At 43.7% G+C, this 22,879-nt stretch overlaps 1 protein-coding gene across 7 annotated transcripts in view; it reads right to left on the bottom strand.

Annotated features, from left to right (window-relative positions):
- Positions 1–10,621, bottom strand: part of cyldb (cylindromatosis (turban tumor syndrome), b) — a 28,582-nt gene extending 17,961 nt beyond the window's left edge. Inside the window, exons 1-5 of one of the 7 annotated variants that reach the window (XM_041203763.1) lie at positions 10,470–10,621; positions 8,290–8,568; positions 7,954–8,064; positions 6,546–6,983; positions 3,824–3,962 (exon numbers count right to left, since the gene is read on the bottom strand). In XM_041203763.1, the coding sequence (XP_041059697.1) occupies positions 3,824–3,962; positions 6,546–6,983; positions 7,954–8,049 (673 nt within the window). In that variant the 5' untranslated portion in view covers positions 8,050–8,064; positions 8,290–8,568; positions 10,470–10,621. The other 6 variants (XM_041203766.1, XM_041203764.1, XM_041203765.1 and 3 more) reach the window with 6 other exon arrangements.
- Positions 10,622–22,879: the final 12,258 nt, after the last annotated feature.

The raw sequence follows: 22,879 nt of genomic DNA, 5'->3' as shown, positions 1-22,879 counted from the left end.
TTCTCTCAGTTCCTTCGCCTCCGTCGCATCTGTTCTGATGATGCCACTTTCAAAAACAGTTCCTCTGACATGTCTTCCTTCTTCCTTTCAAGTGAAGCTGCATTTCAATTGCACTTCCCTCAATTTAGTCTACTGCATTCACTGCTTCCAATGCGGTTTCCTCCACATTGGAGAGACCAAACGCAGACTGGGTGACCGCTTTGCAGAACACCATCTCCGCAAGCATTACCCAGACCTCCCTGTCGCTTGCCATTTCAACACTCCACCCTGCTCTCATGCCCACATGTCTGTCCTTGGTCTGAAGCATTGTTCCAGTGAAGCTCAACGCAAACTGGAGGATCAGCACGTCATCTTCCGATTAGGCACTTTGCAGCCTTCCGGACTGAATATTGAGTTGAACAATTTTAGATCATGAACTCTCTCCTCCATCCCCACCCCCTTTCCAATCCCCACCCTTTTTTTCCCCAATAATTTATATAGATTTTTCTTTTCCCACCTATTTCCATTATTTTTAAATGTATTTCCATCTATTGTTTTATCTCTACCTTTTAGCCTTTTTTGATTCCTTCACCCCACCCCCACTAGGGCTATCTGTACCTTGCTTGTCCTGCTTTCTACCCTTAATTAGCACATTCCTTAGATAATATCACCACCTTCAACACCTCTTTGTCCTTTTGTCTGTGACATCTTTTGGTTATCTCCACCTATCACTAGCCCTCTATCCAGCTCTACTTGTCTCACCACCACCCCCCCTCCCCCCTTAAACCAGCTTATATTTCACCTCTCTTCTATCTTTACTTAGTTCTGTTGAAGGGTCATTCGGAGTTGAAACGTTAACTGCGTTCCTCTCCGCAAATGCTGCCAGACCTGCTGAGTTTTTCCAGGTATTTTTGTTTTTGTTTTGGATTTCCAGCATCTACAGTTTTTTGCTTTTATCTTAGAATTCAGTATTATGACTAGAGGTAGTTGCTTTAAGAAAGTGAAAGTAAAAGCTGCCTTCAGCACTCAGCAGCAATTATAAACTGGGAGAGAAAGCATTCAGTAAATGGCTGTGACATAGATAGAATAGGAAATTTGAAGTCTTAAAGCTGCAAGGGGCTTTTATATGTACATTAGAATTAAGTTGTGTAAGGTAGAATCTTTAAGACTTCAAGAGTCAAGAGACCAGCTCCCAAGGACCAAGAAGACTCCAGAAATTCCAGGAACCAAGAAGAGAAGACCCCAGAGATCCTAGGATCCACAGGGAAACATTGTATCATGCCATGCCTCAACTAGTGGTATGTTAAGTATTAATCTTTGTTGGCCCATAAACCTTGTTAGTTTACATTCTAAATTAGTGGGTGCCCCTTTTGTCCGACAAAAATTTTCTTAGTCTGGGTTTAGTATAGAGTTCAAATCCCAAAGTCACTGTTGTGTGTACATTTGGTAGTTGTTTATTTTAGTTTTTGTAACTCAACTAGTTTTAAGGAACCACATCTTTAAGATAATGACCATCAATTGTTCCCTGCATATGCAAATACTGGTCAAATCACTGTGGACAATAAAGTTATATTTTAGAATTGGTTAAAAGACTTACAAATTTATTTTGTAAGTTGATTTAGGATAATCTTCTATACTACTTTGAAAGTAAATGGGAGAATTTACTAAAGGAGTTTAATTCTTGATATGCAGCAGCTTTTGAAAAAGAAATCCAAGCTATCGAAATCACAACATCTGGTAACAGTAATGGTGCCTCATTCCATGTGCTATACTCAGTAGAGACAACTCAATTGTTTTAAAGATATGGTGGTAGCATGATAGCAAACTGTCTGTAATCCTTGTTGCAAGAAAATCACTTTCACCTAAGACAAATGGAGGTGGGCAATGAAAACAGCATCTCACACGGGTAGCTTATGGTTCATTAGCCTGGTCATAAAAACCAACATGATCATCTAATAATATACTCAATAAATCAGACACAAAAAGATAAAGACTTTTACAATGCAGGTGAATTGATTCAGGGGAGAAGCTATGTAGAATTTCAAAATAAAGGGTGCACAAAAAGAACCTCTGGTAGCCTATAAAGTTCGAGATTTTTCCTCGTCTATTTCTTTGTGCCTTTCAAAATTTGGATTTTCACAAAAATAAAGAGAGATCTATGCTATCTGCTCCACTCTTCAAGGGTGATTTTTTTTTTAAACAATTGCATACCTCCTCTTGGAATTTTTTCTAAAGTGACTTTGCCTTGCTATCTCCTGGTTCATAATTGTCCCACATGTATTGTGCAGAGCAAAGCAACCTCATTATGCCAACATTTGTAGGAGTACAACAGCATTCTGAATCTGCCTCACCCATGGAGCATTAAAAAAGACTGCAATACCCATCTTCTGTCAATACAGGGAGCTCCACTTCCAGTTTGTGGGATCTATGCTACAAAAACCTGGTAAAGGATCACAGAATCAATGGGTAGGACACCATAAAATATTTAATAGCTAAATTGAGTATTTTTCACGTAGTTTTACTATATTTTTGTACTGTTAACTAATTAGCAGATACATGACTGTTGCCAATACTAAATCTTTTTTGCAATTATAGTACTATTTTCCCTTAGGTACTGACAGGAACTTTGCAAGATTAAGAAAACAATGTCTTATTATTTGATAGATATTAAAAAATTTGAATACCACTGTAACGTGAAAGGAATTTTAATGTCTATTTTATTTCTTTTCCAGGCTTCAAGCCATGTAGCCAGAGTTGCACCAGCATTCTGAATCTGCCTCATTCGGAGTGTGTTACAAATACAATCTTTTATAAGATGGTTATGTGTTGGACCATCTCTTTAGTTTAAGGTAAAATGGAGTAATGAAGAAAGCCATGTGACCAGCTATGAGTTCTGCCTGACAACAACCCTGTGTACCCTTGGGAACCAGGAGATCAAGATTAAGGCATACTCAAAGCAAGGTGCAATGTTTTCACCCTGGAAACAAAGTCAGAAGCAGATGTTCCTGTTTTTATAGACTTTCTGTCTCAGAGTCATTGAATAGAGAGAGAGAGAGAGAGAGAGAGAATGATAGAAGGCACAGCAGTTAGGGAGGGATAAGGCTGTCTTCCCTGTTAGCTGCCAGACAGAATGCTGGGGAAAGCTTGTCCACTGGTCACAGAAAAGGAAGCCACAACGATTTAAGGACACTGGAAGATTTGTCCTGGCGGGGCTGGGAGAAAAAATCGTCGGAGTGTGCCTTACTGCTGAATGTTGATTTGGGAATTCTCAGAGGACAGAATCGTTGATGGTTATAGGACATTACAATTCAGTGAAACAGGGATTCGTGAACCCTTTGGAAATTGGTCATGACTTTGGACTGTTTCCTGAAAAGACTGCAATTGTTTGGAAAGTGGGCTGTAAAATATATATGTGACACGGGATTATTTGTTATGTTAAGACATTAATTGTTTGTTACAGTAAAAATCTTAAAACTAAATCTTGTCATGCAATTCCTTTAAGTTGGCTGCTGGGAATTCAATTATTTCTTTTAAAGTTATCGGTCTCTATGAGGATCACAACAGCGATAGAAGATTGCAGTACCCATCTTCAGTCAATGTAAGGAGATCCCTCTCCACGATTCACAAGGGATTTATATTAACAAAATCTGGTAAAGCAGCTCTTAATCAATAGATGAGAATATTATAAAATGTCAGAGATCTAGAATATGGAGATATTTGGAAATAAGCATTAAAATAAAATGTTCAAATCCCATGGATAGGTGTTAATACATAGGGAGATGTGTGCACAAAATATACTCCTAGCCAGCACCAATAAAAAGGGTCAGCTGATGTTTGAACTTACCATCACTATACAATTTACTTTCTTTATCATTTGTACGAGGTGATTCCACTTCAGTATTACTCGCAAAAATGATATTTCCTGCATCAATTAAGATGTCTTTATCAATTTTCTTCCCCTTCATTTTATGGTCTTCTCCCTCCTGCATTGAGATAGGAGAGAAAAGAAAACATTTGCTAATAGGCAGTATAACTTACAAATTGTTGCTCTGTGGGAGTCTGAAGTTTTGAAGAAAATAAGTTCTACATATGACTGAATCACAGAATTGTTAGGACACAGGTGGTGGTCATTTGGCCCATCGTGTCCCCTGCCTTCTCCCCATTACCCTGCACACATTCTTCTTTTTCTGATAACAGTCTAGTTCCCTTTGGAATGCTTCAATTGAATACACAGCCCCAAACCGCTCTCAAACAGTGATGAAAATCACAAATAAGAAAACATTCCCAAAGAAAATTAATGGATCACTTTCTATAGCTTTTACCTAAGAACTGGAAACGAGGGGACCAAAGATGAATCATACAGGCAACCAAACTAAGAACCATATGGCCAGAGACTCATCTACCTAACACAAACAAAAAAAAAACTGTACAACCTATGGAACAATCGCATGCAAGTTACATTATCTACAATATACTTGTAGTGAAAATTAAATTGGACATCCTCACTGGTACTATGCATTATATTCTAATATATAGTATCATTTGGTGGACATATAAATCCCTACTCCTTCTCAGTCAAGTCATCATAGGGAGGGATAGATAAATGCAAGCACACACCATAAAGGAAAGAAATCAAAAGCTTTCTCCTATTGTTACAGGTTGAGCATCCTTTATCCGTAAATCTGAAAACCGAACACATCCATAAACCGTACTTTTTTTGAACCTCGTTGACCTTTAGCACGGGAAGTTCCTGACCCTCACCGACTAAAGGCAGTTCAGAGGAGGTTTACTAGATTGATACCTGGAACGAGCAGGTTGTTTTATGAGAATAGGTTGGACAGGCTGGGCTTGTTTCCACTGGAGTTTAGAAGAGTAAAGGGTGACTTAATTGAAGTTATACAAGTTCCTGGATGGCCTTGACAAGGTGGATGTCGAAAGGATGTTTCCTTCTGTGGGCGAGTCCAGATCTAGGGGACACTGTTTTAAAATTAGGGGGTCAGCCTTTTAGGACAGAGACGAAGAGAATAGTTTTCTTCAGCCATGATCTTACGGAATGGTGGAGCAGGCTTGTGAGGCCGAATGGCCTGCTTCTGCTCCAATTTCATATGCTCGTATGACTACACCCGACCTTCACTGGGAAGTCTCTGACCCGAGTCGACATGATCCGAGCCAACATGAATCTCACCAACCTCAACCAACCTTTAGCACAGGAAGTCTAGTTGTTTGTATGCATTCGACTCGAACACCTCACAGACACTCTAAATCCTCCCCTACAAGTAAAATCGCAGACAGCGCCATGGGTGGAAACTTATTACAAGTACCTATATTTAGAAGAGTAAGAGACGATTTATTTGAAATGTTTATGGTCCTGGGGGGTTTTGACAGGGTGGATGTGGAGAGTATGTTTCCTCTTGTGGGAGAATCTAGAACTAGGGGTCACTGTTTAAAAATAAGGGGTCGCTCATTTAAGACAGAGACGAGGAGAAATTTTTTCTCTCGCAGAGTTGAGAGTCTTTGGAACTCTCTTCCTCAAAAGGCAGCGGAAGCAGTCTTTGAATATTTTAAAGCAGAGCTATAGATTATTGATTAACAAGGGAGTGAAAGGCTATCTAGGATAGGCAAGAAAATGGGGTTGAGTTTACATTCAGATCAGCCATTGTCTTATTGAATGGCGGAGCAGGCTTGAGGGGGCTGGGTGGCCTACTCCTGCTCCTAATTCGTATGTTGTATGATTCAATGATACATCTTACTTTTCTAGCCATTTTATTTAGACTATAGCTAGACCAGGCTTAGGCCTTTGTAATGTAATTAGGCCCAGCCCTATATGCGGCATCCGAAAACTAAAATTATCTGAAATCCGAAACGCGATCGACTCAGAGGATTTGGATGATCCAACTGTCAGAGGCCTGGGATTAAGTATCCATCCCATTTTGTTTGGGGAAGGAATGCAGTACAAGGAAACTCCAAAGCAGAGAAAACTAAAAGATCATTCCCACTCTAATATGGAAAACAATCTGCATGTTCAAGTTTTCCAAACCATCTCAGCTTCATTGCATGATGGAAAAACATTACAGTTTTTGTACATTTCATGTCCTTTTATATTATGTTACTCTGACTAACTCAAATCAAAATCTGATGTTAAAGAATAAAAACAGCCCATGTATGCAAAAAACTCAAATCACTTTATCTACCCAATTTTGTGCCTCAATGCAAACAGTGAAAATTCAAACTATAGGAAAATGTCAGATTAACCACTGGGTACCAGAAAGTCCTTCTGAGCTAAGTAGCTGAATATTACACAAGCACAGTAAGATACAGTTAAGACAAGGAGTTTGTCACGAAGTAAAAGAAATTCACGGCTGGATAAGCCAGATCCAACTATCTCGAAGTATTTCAAGCTCAAACCCTTCTCTGCAAAATATATACCAACTGATAAAAATCTGGTAGTTCATCATCGCCCTTCACACTACAAATGCCTTCTGGAATTGGAATGCGTTATAAAGTTTTGCCAGGAACTGCTGCCACACTGCCCACCCTGTAATATTTACTTGTTGTGTGCTACTTACCACCAACTCAACTTGAAACAATGATCCCTGTAGTTTCAGTCCACTCTCTCGTGGAGAGTTTTTAATATTTTTGACAATTCCCACCCATGTTCCACTGCTCCATCTCACTTTTACAATGTCATTAATTTGTAGGTTAGAAATAGATTTGAAGAGCTTTTCATCCTGAATAAGTTCGTATCGACGAGAATTGTCCTGAATTTCAAGAAGCAACTCTGCTTCATCTTTGCTGATTTCTTTTAAATCTTCTTTCTTCACTTTCATAGTTTTTTTGCAATGTTCCACAACTGCAGATAATTCCTCAGTTTCTGACCTGTTGAAATATCCCATTGAGCCCTTTTGGATCTTCTTCCTGCTTTCGGTAAATTCTTTTATCACAATAAAATAATGTTTATCTTTTTCAATTCCTCTCATTCTGATTTTGGGTAAAGACATTTGAACCTGAAAAAGATGATAACAGTGGAGTGTTTTTTTTAAACTTATAGGCCACAAGGATGAATACAAGGTCATCACATCATTGGATAACAGGATCTGAAAAGGTTCATAGCAGTTCAAAAAAAAGTCTGGTCTATACAAAGACTAGTATCCTGGATATTGCAGGCCTGTCTGTCTGTCTGGCTCACGTGATGGATTACTGAATAAACCATACAGGGCTTATTTGGATCCAACATTCACCTGATGAGTTACCTGGGAATCAATATTGACTTCAAAGAAGCCCCAAAGTAGACACTCACTAGACGGTCAATCAGAGATCACACCTGACATATCAGAAACTACAAATTGAACACACTCCTGACCACAGCATGGACAGACACTATACCCCACCAAGCTGGAGGTACAAAGCTTTAGCAGCCACTACATTGTAGGCCCAAATTCCAGATATTTTGGCCTCATACTCAGCCTCCAGATAATGCCTTTTAGCAACTGTAGTGCTATGCTTCAATTTCCCCATATGAAGGAAAGCTATGTCCGGCATGGTGCCGGCATGGTGGCAAGTCTTATGTAGGAAATCTATGTGCCAACCATCTTGATGTTCTATATTTTCGAATGCACTGCCATTTCTCACACTTGCTCATCACCAACTTCTTAGTTTAGGCTCTCAAGGAGATGTGCCCATTGGAAAGCTGCTTCCCATCAATGTAGGCCAAAAAGTTTTATCCCCTGTGCAATCTGTTTTTTCTTTCTGCAATAAAATCCTTCTCATAGATTGGTTCTGGACATCTAACAAGGACTGAAGAAAGTTCTTTCATTCCATGCCCAAGGGTTTCAAACCATGAAGCAGGATATTTTGGACCCAAATTCTACCAACAGTGTGACTTATCTGGAAGCAAAGAAAGATAAGAAATAGAACCTCTTTAGATCCTTTTCAGTATGATCCCAAATAACTGTTTAAGCTAAAGCTGGTATTTACCTGAAAACAAAGATACCAATACAAATAAATAATTTGGATTGATTCCCATAGCACTTTCCAATCAAATTCTTCAGGGTCCCTTCTTGAGCCAGCCATGCAAAGATTACAATACTGCAATTAGAGTACAGTACAATTAAGTTCCTTGGAGAGTCTGACAAACTCAATTTCATGTATTTAAAAAAGAGCTACAAATCTTCCAGAACACCTGATGGAGATAAGATGATGGACGATGTCAGCCAAAACATCACTGAAGACATTGAATAGAATGGGTGACCGTGATTAAATTTGCCTCACTGTCCTTTTGAGCAGAATAAGAACCATCAGTCTTCTACTTACTTGTACACGGACCCTGGAGTGGAATACACATTCGAGTGAAAATCCAAAATTTGTCACACACTCTTCTAGCTTCCAGTTTCTTTGTAAGTAGTGTACTGTATCTTATACACGGGTAGGTAGCCAAGATATTTTGCAGAAGTGTCTCCATAAAGAAGTTGCCTGTTGTTGAATCACAGTGTAGCCAGTTTACATTAGCATTAGAATGAATTCACTGACTCCAGTGGATGTCCAACGTTAAAAATTCTGGTCTTGTTTTAGTGATTGTGTTCAATTCAAGCCCTATGATGGGAAAAGTAAAAAATGGCACATTAGCAAGAGAGTATTCAAAGAACTGAACTGATCCACCTTACATACACAATCACAGCAGCATCCATTACCCAGTTACAGAATTATAGAATGTTAACAGCAGAGGTGGCCGTCATTTGGTCTGTCATGTCCGTACCCCTCTGCAATAGCATTTCACCTTGTTCATCCTTCTCCCCATAGCCCTGCAAATTATTTCCCTTCAGATAATTATCAAATACTTTTTTTGAAAGCCACGATCCAATCTTCCTCCATCACACTCAGGCAGTGCATATTCCAGACCCTAACATCTTGCTAAGAAGTTTTTTTTTCTCAGGTCACCAATGGTTTTTTTTAGCCAATCACCTTAAATCAGCATCCTCTTGTTTGTAATCTTTCTGCCAATGGGAGCAATTTTTCTGGACCCCATGATTATGACAACTTCTGTCAAGACACCTCTCAACCTTCTCCAAGGAGAACAGCCCCAGCCGCTCCAAATTATCCACATAACTGATGTCGTCCCTCCATCCAAGAACCACGCTCGTTAAATCTTTCGTGCACCCTCTCTAAAGCTTTTTCACTTGCTTGCTAAACAAATTAGGAACAATTCGCTAAAACTCCCAACTCCTGTTCTAACAGTAGCAACGTACACAGCTGCACGGGAGGCCACTGAACACTTTCAAATCACCTGTGCTTAACATTTGAAAAGTAATTTATGGAATAGATGAAGATCTATACCACAAACGTTGCAAAGGCCCGCCTCCTCAGTCTCTCGGTAAACTTGCCGATTTTCAAAAGTGGAGCAACAACAATAAAATGGCACTGCAACGCCGCTCAAAGCAAACAATTCACCAAAACAAAAACTGGGCTTTCTGCAAGCCCGTTTTAAAAATATACACCGGTTTATTTAAGTTAAAACGGATAGATGAAAAAGCAAAAAAATGCGGAAGAATGGAGTGGCACCCAACCATCAGCCGGATGCAACTGGGAGTTTTGGGGACGCGGCGAAGAGGAGGGAGTAAAACAAACGAAACCAAAACAAACTCTGCGATTCGCTCGTTTCCGGCAATCTCAAATTAGGTACAAAAGAAATAATAGGGAAAATGAAGGAAATAATTCCCCCAAAATGTATTATAACCTGTACAATGCTGGCAACAATTTAACCCCGGGGGAGGCTTACAATCAGCCCCTTGGAGGCGGTTGGGGGGAGAAGTGCCTCACAGTCTGTCTGGGAGGGAGGGCGAGGTAGCGGGAGGGAGGGCGAGGGAGCGGGGGCGGGGGCAGAGGAGGAGGCGGGGGCAGAGGAGGAGGGGAGGGGGGCAGGGGCGGAGAGGGCAGGGGAGGGGGGCAGGGGCGGGGAGGGGGGAGGGGGCAAGGCAGGGGAGGGGGGCAAGGGAGGGAGGGGGCGGGGGGGCAGTGGATGGAGGAGGGAGCGGGGCAGGGGGAGAGGGGGCAGGGGGGGAGGAGGGTGGGAGGGGGCAGGGGAGGGGGGAGGAGGGTGGGAGGGGGGAGAGGGGGAGGGTGGGGGGGGGAGAGGGGGAGGGTGGGGGGGGAGGAGGGTGGGAGGGGGCGGGGGGGAGGAGGGTGGGAGGGGGCGGGGGGGAGGGAGGTGAGGGGGGAGAGGGGGAGGGGGGAGAGGGGGAGGGGGGAGGGGGGAGAGGGGGAGGGGGGCAGGGTGGTGGAGGGAGGAGGGGGAGGGGGGGGCAGAGGGAGAGGGGGCAGGGTGGTGGAGGGAGGGGGGGCAGAGTGGAGGGAGGGGGGGCAGAGGGGAGGGAGGGGGGGCAGAGGGGAGGGCGGGGGGCTCACCGTCTGCCGAGGGGGAGGGGTTTCCATCAGTCCCGAGGGGGGAGGGGCGGGGCCTTACAGTCAGCTCCTGGGTAGGAGGGGCGGGACCTCACCGTCAGCTCCTGGGTGAGGTAGGGGGTGTATGCGCTCACTCTCTCTCACACCAGCGCTGGTTATTCGGGCCTCAGTGACCGTCCGACAAGCGGATCCCTCCCGGTGCCGGTTTCGCTGGTAATTTCAGTGTGTCTCCCCGCCCCGACATGACACGCGGACTGCGCATGCGTCGCTCTCGGAGCTCGCGAGACCTGACAGCCTCTCAGCCACGTGCTCCTCAGGGCTGCTCCTAGGGACATGCACCGTGCAATAGGCGGCATAGAGATACTGGGGATTTGCATAATTTTATTTTTTTTAAATAGTTAAATTCTTCACACAAAGTGGAGTGTGCCATCCTTTACAAAAGTGAAACTTTATTGGCAATCTTACCAAAGACTGTAATAGATTGAAACAGATACGTGATGAGTAGGAACCATGGGATTTATTTAACTGACTAAATTTAACTATTATAATATGTGCGCACTTGCAGATCAATATTCAGTTTATGCTGAAAATTGGAAATAAAACCTTGAAAAGAGGAAAACGATTAATATTTTGGGTGAAATCGATGATTTCTATAGAACGCCATTTAAAAAGGCACGGATTAGTCAGGAGGCAATCAAGTGAAGGCCATGTCAGGTCATCTTGATTGAATTTTTTGAGGAGGTAACAAGGGTGAAGGTCGTCCATTTTATGCCGTCCACAAGGATTTGGCATACTGGTCAGAACAGTATAAACATGGGATCCAAGGGAAAGTTGGATCCAAAATTGGCACAACAGCTGAAGCAAGGGGTGATGGGTGCTTTTTTGTGACTGGAAGGCTGTTTTGCACTGGGGTTCTGCAGGTTTCAGTTATATAAGTCCCTTTTCTCTCACTGATTTAAATATAGATTAAGAAGTTTGCAGGTGATGCAAAAATGGTCATGTGGTTAATAAGAATGCTGTTGACTGCAGAAAGGTATCAATGGAATGTTCACAGGAAAGTGGCAAATGGAATTCAACCTGAAGGAGTGTAAGTTAATACAAATGAGGAAGATAAACTAAGCAAGGGAGTGCACAACAAATAATAGGATATTGAGAAATGTAGAGGAACTGAGAAGCTCTGGAGTGCACGTCCATAAATTCCTGAAGCAGGAGGTGAATAAGGTGGTTTAGATGGAAATATTTTCCTTTATTAACTGAGGCATAGAATGTAAGGGCGTGGAGGTTATGCTCAGATTGTATAAAACACTAGTTAAGCCACAGATAGAGTACTGTGCACAGTTCTGGTCATCATCTTACAGGAACAATGCGAAAGCACTCGAGGGTACAGGGGAGATTTATGACATTGTTGCCATGAATGGAGAATTTATAGCCATGAGAAAAGCTTGGATAGGTTGGGGTTGTTTTCTTTAGAACAGAGGAGGTTGAGAGGATATTTAGTTGTGGTGCACAAAATTATGAGGGGCTTAGATAGAGTGGATAGAAAAGACTTATTTATCTTAACAGAGGGTTCAATAACCAAAAGGTATAGATTTAAATTGGTCGGACTAGAAACGATTTGAAGAGATCTTTTTCACTCAGGGTGTTGGGGATCAGGTACTCACTATGAAAAGGTGGCAGAGGTAGAAACTCTCATCACATTTGAAAAAAAAACTTGGATATACATCTGAAGTGTCATATCCTACCAATCGATGGATCAAGAGCTGGAATGCGGGATTCATCTGGATTACCCTTTTTTAGATTTCTGCAGCAAGTAAGATCATAGGTATGGAATTTTATATGATGAATGTTAGTCAGTTGGATAATAATGAAGATCTATTTTCTAATAGAATGCCAGGATGAAATCTACAATTCTGGTCAGAATTTGATGGATTTTAGAAAATAGATGCCCATTCCATGGAAGAATATGTCATAGACTTTAACAAATTGTACAAAACGTTGACAAAGTTCAATTTGGGGATTCCTGGATCAATATTAGTGTTTAAATAACTAGATTGTGCTTGGGTGTCCCAAATGGACAAGCAAAACTGGTTCTGACTGGAGTCCAACTCTCAGAGAAGAAGACTCTGGTGGATCAGATGTTCGCGCCTTTAGAAAAAATACCTGCAGAAAGTCATTCTCTTCAGCCTTCATGGAACAAATTCTGTTGTGACACAAAGGGCCGGAACTTCCGCAAAGTGGCAGCCAGAGTTGGATTGCCACTCCACTCCTAGTTTCCTACCTTGAAATCCAGGCGGTCTTTTCTCGCCCAACCTTCTGATTCGGCAGATGAGAGCTCTATAGGGCAGCACGCTCCTGAGGCCTCCAGTCAATGGCTGCAGAGTTGGAGGTAAGGAGGCTACACCCTCCTTTTTTACAGCACTAGCTGCCGTAAAGCAGATAAGTTCAAAGGTCCAGCCACTTTCAATCCAGGGAGAAGGTAGTTTGTAAGGTAAGTGGGTTGGGTTGGCAGGGTTGGGGAGGGGTGCGAGGGGGAAGGTTGGGTCGGGTCGATTGGGGGGGAGGGAAGTTAATGGAGGGAGTCGTTCGGGAAGGGTGACTATCAGTTGCTCAGTGGGAGATGGGAGTCAGGTGATCAGTAGGGGGGCGTCGATTAGGGAGTCAGGTGGTGGTCAGTGGGGGGGGTTGATTGGGTGGGGTCAGGTGTTCAGTAGAAGAGGTCAGTCGGGTGGGATGTAGTCAGGGGGCTTCAGTTAGGTGGGGTGCAGTCAGGGGGTTCCATGTTGGTTGTGGGGGTAGGGGTTTCCCGTGATGGGGTTGGGATGCTAGTGCGGGGGTTGGTGTAGTCAGGGGGTACAGTGGGGGGTTGGGGCAGTGTGGGAGGAGTCCTGTTTGGGGGGCCCATGGGAAGTCAGGTGGTGAGGGTAGTCGGGGTGGTGTGGAGGGTGGTCCCGTGGGGCCTCAGAGAGGTGGAGGTAGCCCTGCAGGGGGGGTTTAATGGGGGTGGGGGTAGTCCCATGGGGGATTGCGGGGGGTGTGTGGGCAAGGTCTTGGGGGGTTGTTGGGGGCTGCTGGGGGTCTCGTGGGGTGGAGGTCAGTACAATAGTTACCCTGAAGCTAGGAGTGGTTTTAATTCTTTTAACTTTCCTGGGTAACTATTACTGTTATACAGTTGAAAATATCTGATGTTTATGATTTTAAATTGCATTTTCAGATAGTTCCCAGTGCAGAGCAATTGCCATTGAAAGTTTGAACTTCCTGGGCAATGGTAGTTCAATCCTTACCTAGGAACATCTGGGGGGCGGTTCCCTGGCGCATCTTTCGAGTACCCCCCCAGATACCCTGCCCTGGAGCTCGGATGTTACAGGCCAAAGGGTATTAGATTTGACGGTTGCCCAATCAAAATATTTCAGATGCTGGATGCAGGCATCAATGATTGGGATTAAAGACAGAGAAAATGGTGGTGAAAGCATGTTTAGCAATTCTGGTTATACCGGGAGAAGATGAAATTGGAATGTTAATAATGGGGCAATGAATTCCAGATATGCCCAAGGACAAGTTAACAGATGCTTTAGCTGTGACTCTTAAGAGCATTATGTGGCAAATTGCCCAGAGTGAAGAGGCAGGATCTTTGAAATGACACATTAAGAAAATAGTTCTGAGAAAGAGGATAAAGATAATGATGAATGAACAGTTTATACCAGTCACAAGGAGTTTGAGTCCTGTGATGAATGTATTAGTTGCAAACTCCTTTAGTTGTGCAATAGGTTGGTTCAGGGCCCTAGAGAGAGGAGTGCCTGGTCCTAAACACTGGGTCTGTAGGGGATCTGGACTCATTGGCCAATGACCTGTCAGTCTGGATAGTCAGTGTCCAAAGCAGCCAATCTGGTGTGTAGAACATCCCAGTTAACAAGCTAATTGACCAATGATTGCTGTTGTTCTGAACAACAGCAATTATCGGTCAATTAGTAGGACGCACCTCATTCCTTTCATTCCTACTTATCTCATGGACTTCTGTTTGAGCCTTGTCATCGTGGGATGCTGCTTCCTTAATCTTCACACCTGGCTGGAGCACAAACAAGTGGTGACAGTTGTTTCGAAGCAGATTCCTCTTATTCCCTCCCCCACCACAACCTATTTCCCTAATAAAGTGTGGGCAAGTGGGTTCCTCTTTGGGTTTGACTTCTCTATTTCAAATTCTCAATTTGCTATAACCAACTCCTGGGGCTTGGCTGTTTTGAGACTTAAACCCAGCCCCCTCTGCCTCTCCTTCTCCTGGCTCTGCCTGTCTGGCCGGTTTCGATGGCAACAGATGGCGGGTTGGATGGCACTGGGTAAGAGAGCGGCAGCAGCGTGCGTTGCTGGCCTGGACAGCTGGAGGCCACCGTAAATGGAATTTGAGTCTGCCTTCAAGGTTCTTCCAGTTAGGTGGAGCAAAAGGAGGTAAATTGAGATCTGGAAGTCTGATCACCACCGAGAGCTTACCATGGGAAGTTCTACCGAAAATCTTTTCCTACTTAGATATATCATCCTTGTTGTGTGCAGGCTGTGTCAGCAAGTCCTTCTACCAGATGTCTAAAGACAATTTAATTCGGCACAGGGTCTACTGCAGGTATTTTGCATGCAAGAGAAAAGCCTGGAAGCCCTAGACTGTAGACATAGCACTGAGAAGCTGAGTATTATTTCAACACTGTGCAGAACAGTCCAATAGGATTTTGGGTATAAGAGTACATATGCCAGTGTGCAGGCTTCAGCACAAGGGCGGTTGTTCACAATGCATTAACTCTTACACAGGATTGCCATCAAAGTTTCAAGAAGCTGCGAAAGCTCTTGGAATTGCTTGGATGGTTGTTCTTTGAGATTGAAATGGGAAAGAACATGTCAAAGAGCAGAGCAAGGCCTGTGATTCTGTAAGGGGTAAAGCGCCTAGTGCCTCACCTGTCTGGCCCTTCCCGACCCTCCTCCTTCGATGGTGTGTGGGCCCTGGGCCAGGCCCTTTCCTACCTCTTCTGGCCACTACTCTTGGTGTTAAATATGGAGTTCCATCACATTGTTGTATCCTGCGAAAGAGCCTGTCAGCTCTATTTCATTAATGTCATGAGGCAGGTTCCTGACAATAATTGATGACTGCCTGGGTATCAGATTGTGCACCGTGTTTCTGTATCTGCCGGTTTATTTCCACTGTGACCTGGGTTCCCATGGTGGCACACCCTGCCATTCCCTAATTCGCTGATCAGGTCTTCAGGGTGGAATTTATATTTCTGGTTTTGTCCCTGGTGGGGGCTGTGATGTTGGGGCTTTGATAACATGAGGTGGAATTCCAGTGGTGGGGACAATGCCTCAAGTGGGCAGATTCTTACTTGTTACTGAAGCCCAGGAAAACATCCTGGAATCCTCCACCAGTTTGGGTGCTGGATTGGCAGTGGAAGGATATGGAGATTTTACCACAGGCTCGTCAGCAACTTTCACCTCTAACATGGGCTTAGGCTTTACTTCTTCCACCGGTGGCTCTGGTTCTGGTCCTGAATGTGTTCTCCTATGGGTTCTACGTTCCCGTGTTCCTTCCTGACTTCAAAAGTGCTCCCTCAAAAGTGAGTGACGGATTGAGAACCTGGAGGCTAGGAGTGAACTGCACAAACACCTACACAAGGGGCTGTTCGGTATGGGACAAACACACACCCTCTCCCTCCTCCTCCTCCCTCTGCAAACAGCTATCCACACCAGCAGGGGAGAGGAGGAAAACCCAGGCTGAAAGCCAACCTGCTTCCAACCTCCGCTTATATATGAATTCTGCTGAGGCCAGTTTAGAGTCTGCACCACCAGAGGTGAACGCAAGGTAGGTGTTAGTTAATCCCAACTCCTTAGCTCCATTCCCTCCCCGTTCCCTAGTGACCTAGTATTGGGGCTTATTCTGTCTCTTTCTAGCTCTGCTCCTTAAGTGAAAAGGCAAAAAAGATTTTATTAGTTAGCTCTGCTGCTTGGCACTTTTAAATTATCATCTTGATTAATTAGTCATTTTTAAAATTATCAATTTTTTGCTTTGACATTTTTTTTTGGATCAACATGATGTTCATGCTTTCTTCATACCTTAAATTCTTTGGGGAGAGGCGTAGTGGTATTGTCGTTGGACTATTAATCTAGAGACCCAAGGTAATGCTCTAGGGACCCGGGTTCGAATCCCACCAGAAGAGATGGTGGAATTTGAATTCAATAAAAACCTGGAATTAAAAGTCTGATAATGACCATGAAACCATTGCCGATTGTTGACCCCCACCCATCTGCCACCCTTACCTGGTCTGGCCTACACGTGTCTCCAGACCCACGACAATGTGGTTGACTCTTAAATGCGCTCTGAAATGGCCTAGCAAGCACTCAGTTGTATCAAACAGCTATAAAGTCTCAAAAAAGGAATGAAACCAGACTGACCTAGGCACCGCAAATGCCAACGGCAAACTCAGCCCTGTCGACCCTGCAAAGTCCTCCTCACTAACATTTGGGGCCGAGTGCCAAAATTGGGAGAGCTGTCTCACAGACTAGTCAAGCAATAGCCTGACAGTCATCCTCATGGAATCGGATCTTAAAAGATACTGTCCCAGACACCACCATTACAATCCTGGGTGTGTCCTGTCCCACCAGCAGGACAGACCCAGCAGAGGTGGCGGCACAGTGGTATACAGTCGGGACAAAGTTGCCCTGGGAGTCCTCAACATCAACTCTGGACACCAAACATAGGCAAGGAAACCTCCTCCTGATTACCACGTACCGCTCTCCCTCAGCTGATGAATCAGTGCTCCTCCATATTGAACACTACCTGAAGGAGGCAGTGAGGGTGGCAAGGGCGTAGAATGTACTCTGGGTGGGGGACTTCAATGTTCATCACCGAGAGTGGCTTAGTAGCACCACTACTGACCGAGCTGGTCGAGTCCTCAAGGACATAACTGCCAGACTGGGTCTGTGGAAGGTGGTGAGAGAACCAACAAGAGGGAAAAACATACTTGAGCTCATCCTCACCAACCTGCCTGCACAGATGCATCTGTCCATGACAGTATTGGTAGGAGTGACCACTGCACAGTCCTTGTGGAGATGAAGTCCCGCCTTCACGTTGAGAATATCCTCTAACGTGTTGTGTGGCACTACCACCATGCTAAATGGGATAGATTTCAAACAGATCTAGCAACTGAAGACTGGGCATCCATGAGGTGCTGTGGGCCATCAGCAGCAGCAGAATTGTACTCCACCACAATCTGTAACCTCAAGGTCCGGCATATCCCCCACTCCACCATTACCATCAGTCCACGGGATCAACCCTGGTTCAATGAAGAGTGGAGGAGGGTATGCCAGGAGCAGCACCTGGCATATCTAAAAATAAAGTGTCAACCTGGTGATGCTACAACACTGGACTACTTGCATGCCAAACAGCATAAGGAGCAAGTGAAAGACAGAGCTAAGTGATCCCACAACCAACAGATCAGATCTAAGCTCTTCAGTCCTGCCACATCCATTCATGAATGGTGTTGGACAATTAAACAACTCACCGAAGGAGGAGGCTCCACAAATATCCTCAATGAAGAGGGAGCCCAGCATATTAGTACAAAAGATAAGGCTGAAGCATTTGCTACAATCTCCAGCCAGAAGTGCTGTCGATGATCCATCTCGGCCTCCTCTGGAGGCCCCCAGCATCACAGATGTCAGTCTTCAGCCAGTACAATTCATTCCACGTGATATCAAGAAATGGCTGAAGGCACTAGATATTGCAAAGGCTATGGGCCCTGACAATATTCCGGCAATAGGACTGAAGACTTGTGCTCCAGACCTTGCCATGCCCCTAGCCAAGCTGTTCCAGTACAGCTGCAACACTGGCATCTCCCAGCTATGTGGAAAATTGTCCAGGTACGTCCTGCACACAAAAACCATGACCATTCCAACCAGGCCAATTACTGCCCTATCAGTCTATTCTCGGTCATCAGTAAAGTAATGGAAGGGGTCGTCAACAGTGCTATCAAGTGAGACGTGCTTAGCAATAACCTGCTCACTGATGTCCAGTTTGGGTTCCGCCAGGGCCACTCATTACAGCCTTGGTTCAAACATGGACAAAAGAACTGAACTCCCGAGGTGAGGTGAGAGTGGCTGCCCTTGACATCAAGGCAGCATTTAAATGAATGTGGCATCAAGGAACCCAAGCAAAACCGGAGTCAATGGGAATCAGGGGGAAAACTCTCCTCTTGTTGGAGTCATACCTAGCACAAAGGAAGATGGTTGTGGTTGTTGGAGGTTGGTCATCTCAGCTCCAGGACATCACTGCAGGAGTTCCTCAAGGTAGTGTCCTCAGCCCAACCATCTTCAGCTGCTTCATCAATGACCTTCCTTCCATGATAAGGTCAGAAGTGGGATGTTCGCTGATCATTGCACAGTGTTCAGCATCATTTGTAACTCATCAGATACTGAAGCAATCCATATCCAAATGCAGAAAGACCTGGACAATATCCAGGCTTGGGCTGACAAGTGGCAAGTAACATTTGTGCCATACAAGTGCCAGGCAATGACCATCTCCAACAAGAGAGAATCTAACCATCACCCCTTGACGTTCAATGGCATTACCATCACTGAATCCCACACTACCAACATCCTGGGGGTTACCATTGACCAGGAACTGAACTGGACTAGCCACATAAATACTGTAGCTACAGGAACAGGTCAGACGCTAGGAATCCTGCGGCGAGTAACTCACCTCCTTACTCCCCAAAGCCTGTCCACCATCTACGAGGCACAAGTCAGGGGTGTGATGGAATACTCCCCACTTGCCTGGATGAGTGCAGCTCCCACAACACTCAAGAAGCTTGGCACCATTGAACAAAGCAGCCCACTTGATTGGCACCACATCCACAAACATTCGCTCCCTTCACCACCATTGCACAGTAGCGGCACTGTGTACCATCTACAAGATGCACTGCAGGAATTCATCAAGGCTCCTTAGACACCACCTTCCAAACCCACAACCACTACCATCTAGAAGGACAAAGGCAGTAGATAGATGGGAACACCACCACCTGGAAGTTCCCCTCCAAGTCATTCCCCATCCTGACTTGGAAATATATCGCCGTTCCTTCACTGTTGCTGGGTCAAAAACCTGGAACTCCCTAACAGCACTGTGGTTGTACCTACACCACTTGGACTGCAGCAGTTCAAGAAGGCAGCTCATCACCACCTTCTCAAGGGCAACTAGAGATGGGCAATAAATGCTGGCCCAGCCAGCGAAGCCCACATCCCGTGAATGAATTTACAAAAATCTTGTGCCAAACCAGATTTTGGGCAGCAGCTGCAGGGTTTCTTGCTGAAGGAGAATGAAAGGCTGACAAGAAGTCTGTTTGCTTTTTGGAGGGTTGGCAAAAGGGATTGTGTTTGCCCTATTAGAAATGGGAATGCTCAGCACATCTAGCAGCATCTGTCCAGAGAGAAACAGAGGCCAGTGACCCTTTGTCAGAACTAGTGCATGCTGTGGATTTGAAGCATTAACTCTGTTTCTCTCTCCACAGATGCTGCCTGGCCTGCTGACAATCTCCAGTATTTTCTGTTTATGTTTCAGATTTCCAGCATCTGCAGTGCTTTACTCTCCAATTATACGCTCCATGCTGGGCGTTTGTAAGTGTGGTTAGTTTCAATTTAAAATGGGAAAATATTTATCACTCAATGCAAAATGTAATTGTTCTGTTAACATTGATTGGTGACAATTTTCTGGAAGGATTTGCCATTTTAAAATTTGGAAATGAAACCAGGAGTTAAGAGCCAATAGAATGTCACTGTTAGTTCAAGATATTCTCATTTATACATTGGATTCTTGTTTACGGTGCTTGTGAGGTTCAAGTCTTTTGGATGTGGCTGTTTGGATATTACATGGTGCCAGGTTCAAGGAAGCAGAGTTGGTTGCATAATATGAATGACCAAATTGTGTGTAATTGTCTGACAAAGCCGTGGTTGTAAAATCTATCATACTGGAACCTGAGCTTTCAATGGGCTTTCTAAATGGAGGCATAGAGATCAAAAGCCAACAAGTTTTGTTAAACCTTGTACAGAACAATTCAACCGCACCATGACTGTGGTTCCAAATTTTAGGCACCCAAAGATGTGAGGGGGAGGGGTTTTTTTAAAATTCATTCACGGCATGTGGGTTTCAATTCGATTCACTCTACATGAAATCAAGAAATGGCTGAAGGTACTGGATACTGCAAAGGCTGTGGGCCCTGACAATATTCTGGCAATAGCACTGAAGACTTGTTTTCCAGAACTTGCCGCATCCCTAGCCAAGGTGTTCCAGTAGAGCTACAACACTGGCATCTACTCTGCTATGTGCAAAATTGCCCAGGTAGGTCCTGTACACAAAAAGCAGGAGAAATCCAACCTGGCCAATTACCGCCCCATAAGTCTACTCTTGATCATCAGTAAAGTAATGGAAGGGGTCTCATCAATAGTGCTACCAAGCAGCGCTTGCTTAGTAATAACCTGCTCACCGATGCCCGGTTTGGGTTCTACCAGGGCCACTCAGCTCCTGACCTCATTACAGCCTTGGTTCAAACATGGCCAAAAGAGCTGGACTCCCGAGGTGAGGTGAGAGTAACTGCCCTTGACATCAAGGCAGCATTTGACCAAGTGTGGCATCGAGGAGCCCTAGCAAAACTGGGGTCAATGGGAATCAGAGAAAACTCTCCGCTGGTTGGAGTTAAAGAGAGATGATTGTGGGGGAGGGGGGAATTAGGGGCCTGGAAACAGAAGAAGCACCAGGACCCATGATTTTTTTCCCTGGCCCTGGCCTGGTTACAATGTTATCTTGAATGTCACCAAGATGGGCACAAGGTTTGGGAATATACTTGTTTGAGATATGACACAACACCTTGAGGTCACAAAAAAGTGATGATTTCATGTAAACTAGCTGGAGTAAGGTATTTTATATATACAGTTGGACTCTCTAGTGAGATATGTAGGCTGTTGAATAGTGGTTTCACAAAATAGGCATAAATGAAATGTGATAAGAAACACGATTTTAAAAATATTTTTGGAAAATCGGTTGATCTGCAGTTTACCCAGTCAGAATATTATTATATCCTTTTAACAAAACCTAATTTTTCTCATCAGTGTTAGACAAGTATTAAAAGCATCTGATGATAAAGATGAGAGAAAAAAACAAATTGTCTTGAAGTTGTGTAGACAATTTGCCCATCCTGCTTGTAAATGGTTAAAAATCCTGCTTAAGGATGCAGGTGTGGTCAATAAGGGATATACAAGACTCATAGAAGAGATTAGTGACAATTGAAATCTGCAAGAAGTATTGAAGGTCAAGCTTCTTGTAAGCCTTCTATTGGCACATGACTTTAATGAGATAGTTACCATTGATCTAAAGGTATGGAACAAAGACAGAAATGTTTTCATTTTTCATTTCGGTAGTACAGAACTTGAATATTGCTGAAAAAGAGATATGCTGTGAAGCTTTTCGTTTGACATTTGGTATTTTTGTGAATCTTGCTTGATGAGTACAAGATGAAAAGTGTCTCTTTTTCAGCATTTTTTTCATTTTATTGAGCTGACCACGAGATTTAGTATTTCTACGCTAATATATAGTCAGGAAAAAGGAGTGATAGATAAAATTACGGAGACATGAATCGGGACTGAACTTGGAAGGCTAGAAACATTTTTGACTGCTAATGGAGATAAATTTGCTGATGACGAGTTCAAATAATGTGAGAATACAAAAATATAATTGTTACGAGTACAGCAGCTGAGGGTCTGTTTAGCAATCGCCTTTGTAATAGGATTGTAATAATAATCATGCTATGATTGATGTCATAGTGCATCAAATTTTGTCCAGAATGTAAATTGTTAACCTTGACATAGGCAGTTCATGTAAAGTATTTTCTTTAGATTGTCATGAAGAGATATTAATGTCCATAATGTTATTGGAAATTATTTTTAAAAATAGTTCTAGTGGGGTCTATGTCTATATGTGTGTCTGTGTGTGTCTTAATTGGATTAAAGCCAATTAGTCTGTATAGTAGTTTTGAGATGTTAATTAGGTAAGTGTAAGGAGGGTAGAAGGTAAAGTGTAAACTTGCATTTGTTAAAAGAAATCATTCAAGACTGCAGGTCAAATCTTACACCTAGCTAGAAGATGCCAAGCAATGTGTTTATTTTTCACTAATAAAATTGGTGGGATGAAAAGATGCTATTGCTAGAAAGGGTAAAGTTAAAAGCCTAGTGATACAATGAAAAAATTACATTCAAAGAGAAAGATGTGTATAAAGGAGAAAGAAGATTGTATGTAAGGTAGAGGCATTTTAAGATCCAACAAGTGTGAGAAGCCTCCAGCTTGTAAGCCTCAAGTCTGTCTGCAAGGACCCAGAGCTTTCCAGGGTGTGCTTTGCTAGGTGCCTGTTTAAATCTGAGATTTACTGTTGCCTTACTGGGGGTGTAATGGAGAGTCGGGTTAATTAGGAGATTTTTGTAGTTATTATAGTAGTAA

Source organism: Carcharodon carcharias, chromosome 14 (genome assembly GCF_017639515.1).
Source record: "Carcharodon carcharias isolate sCarCar2 chromosome 14, sCarCar2.pri, whole genome shotgun sequence".
Classification (NCBI taxonomy): Eukaryota; Metazoa; Chordata; class Chondrichthyes; order Lamniformes; family Lamnidae; genus Carcharodon; species Carcharodon carcharias.
This window is presented reverse-complemented; position numbering and strand designations above follow the sequence as displayed.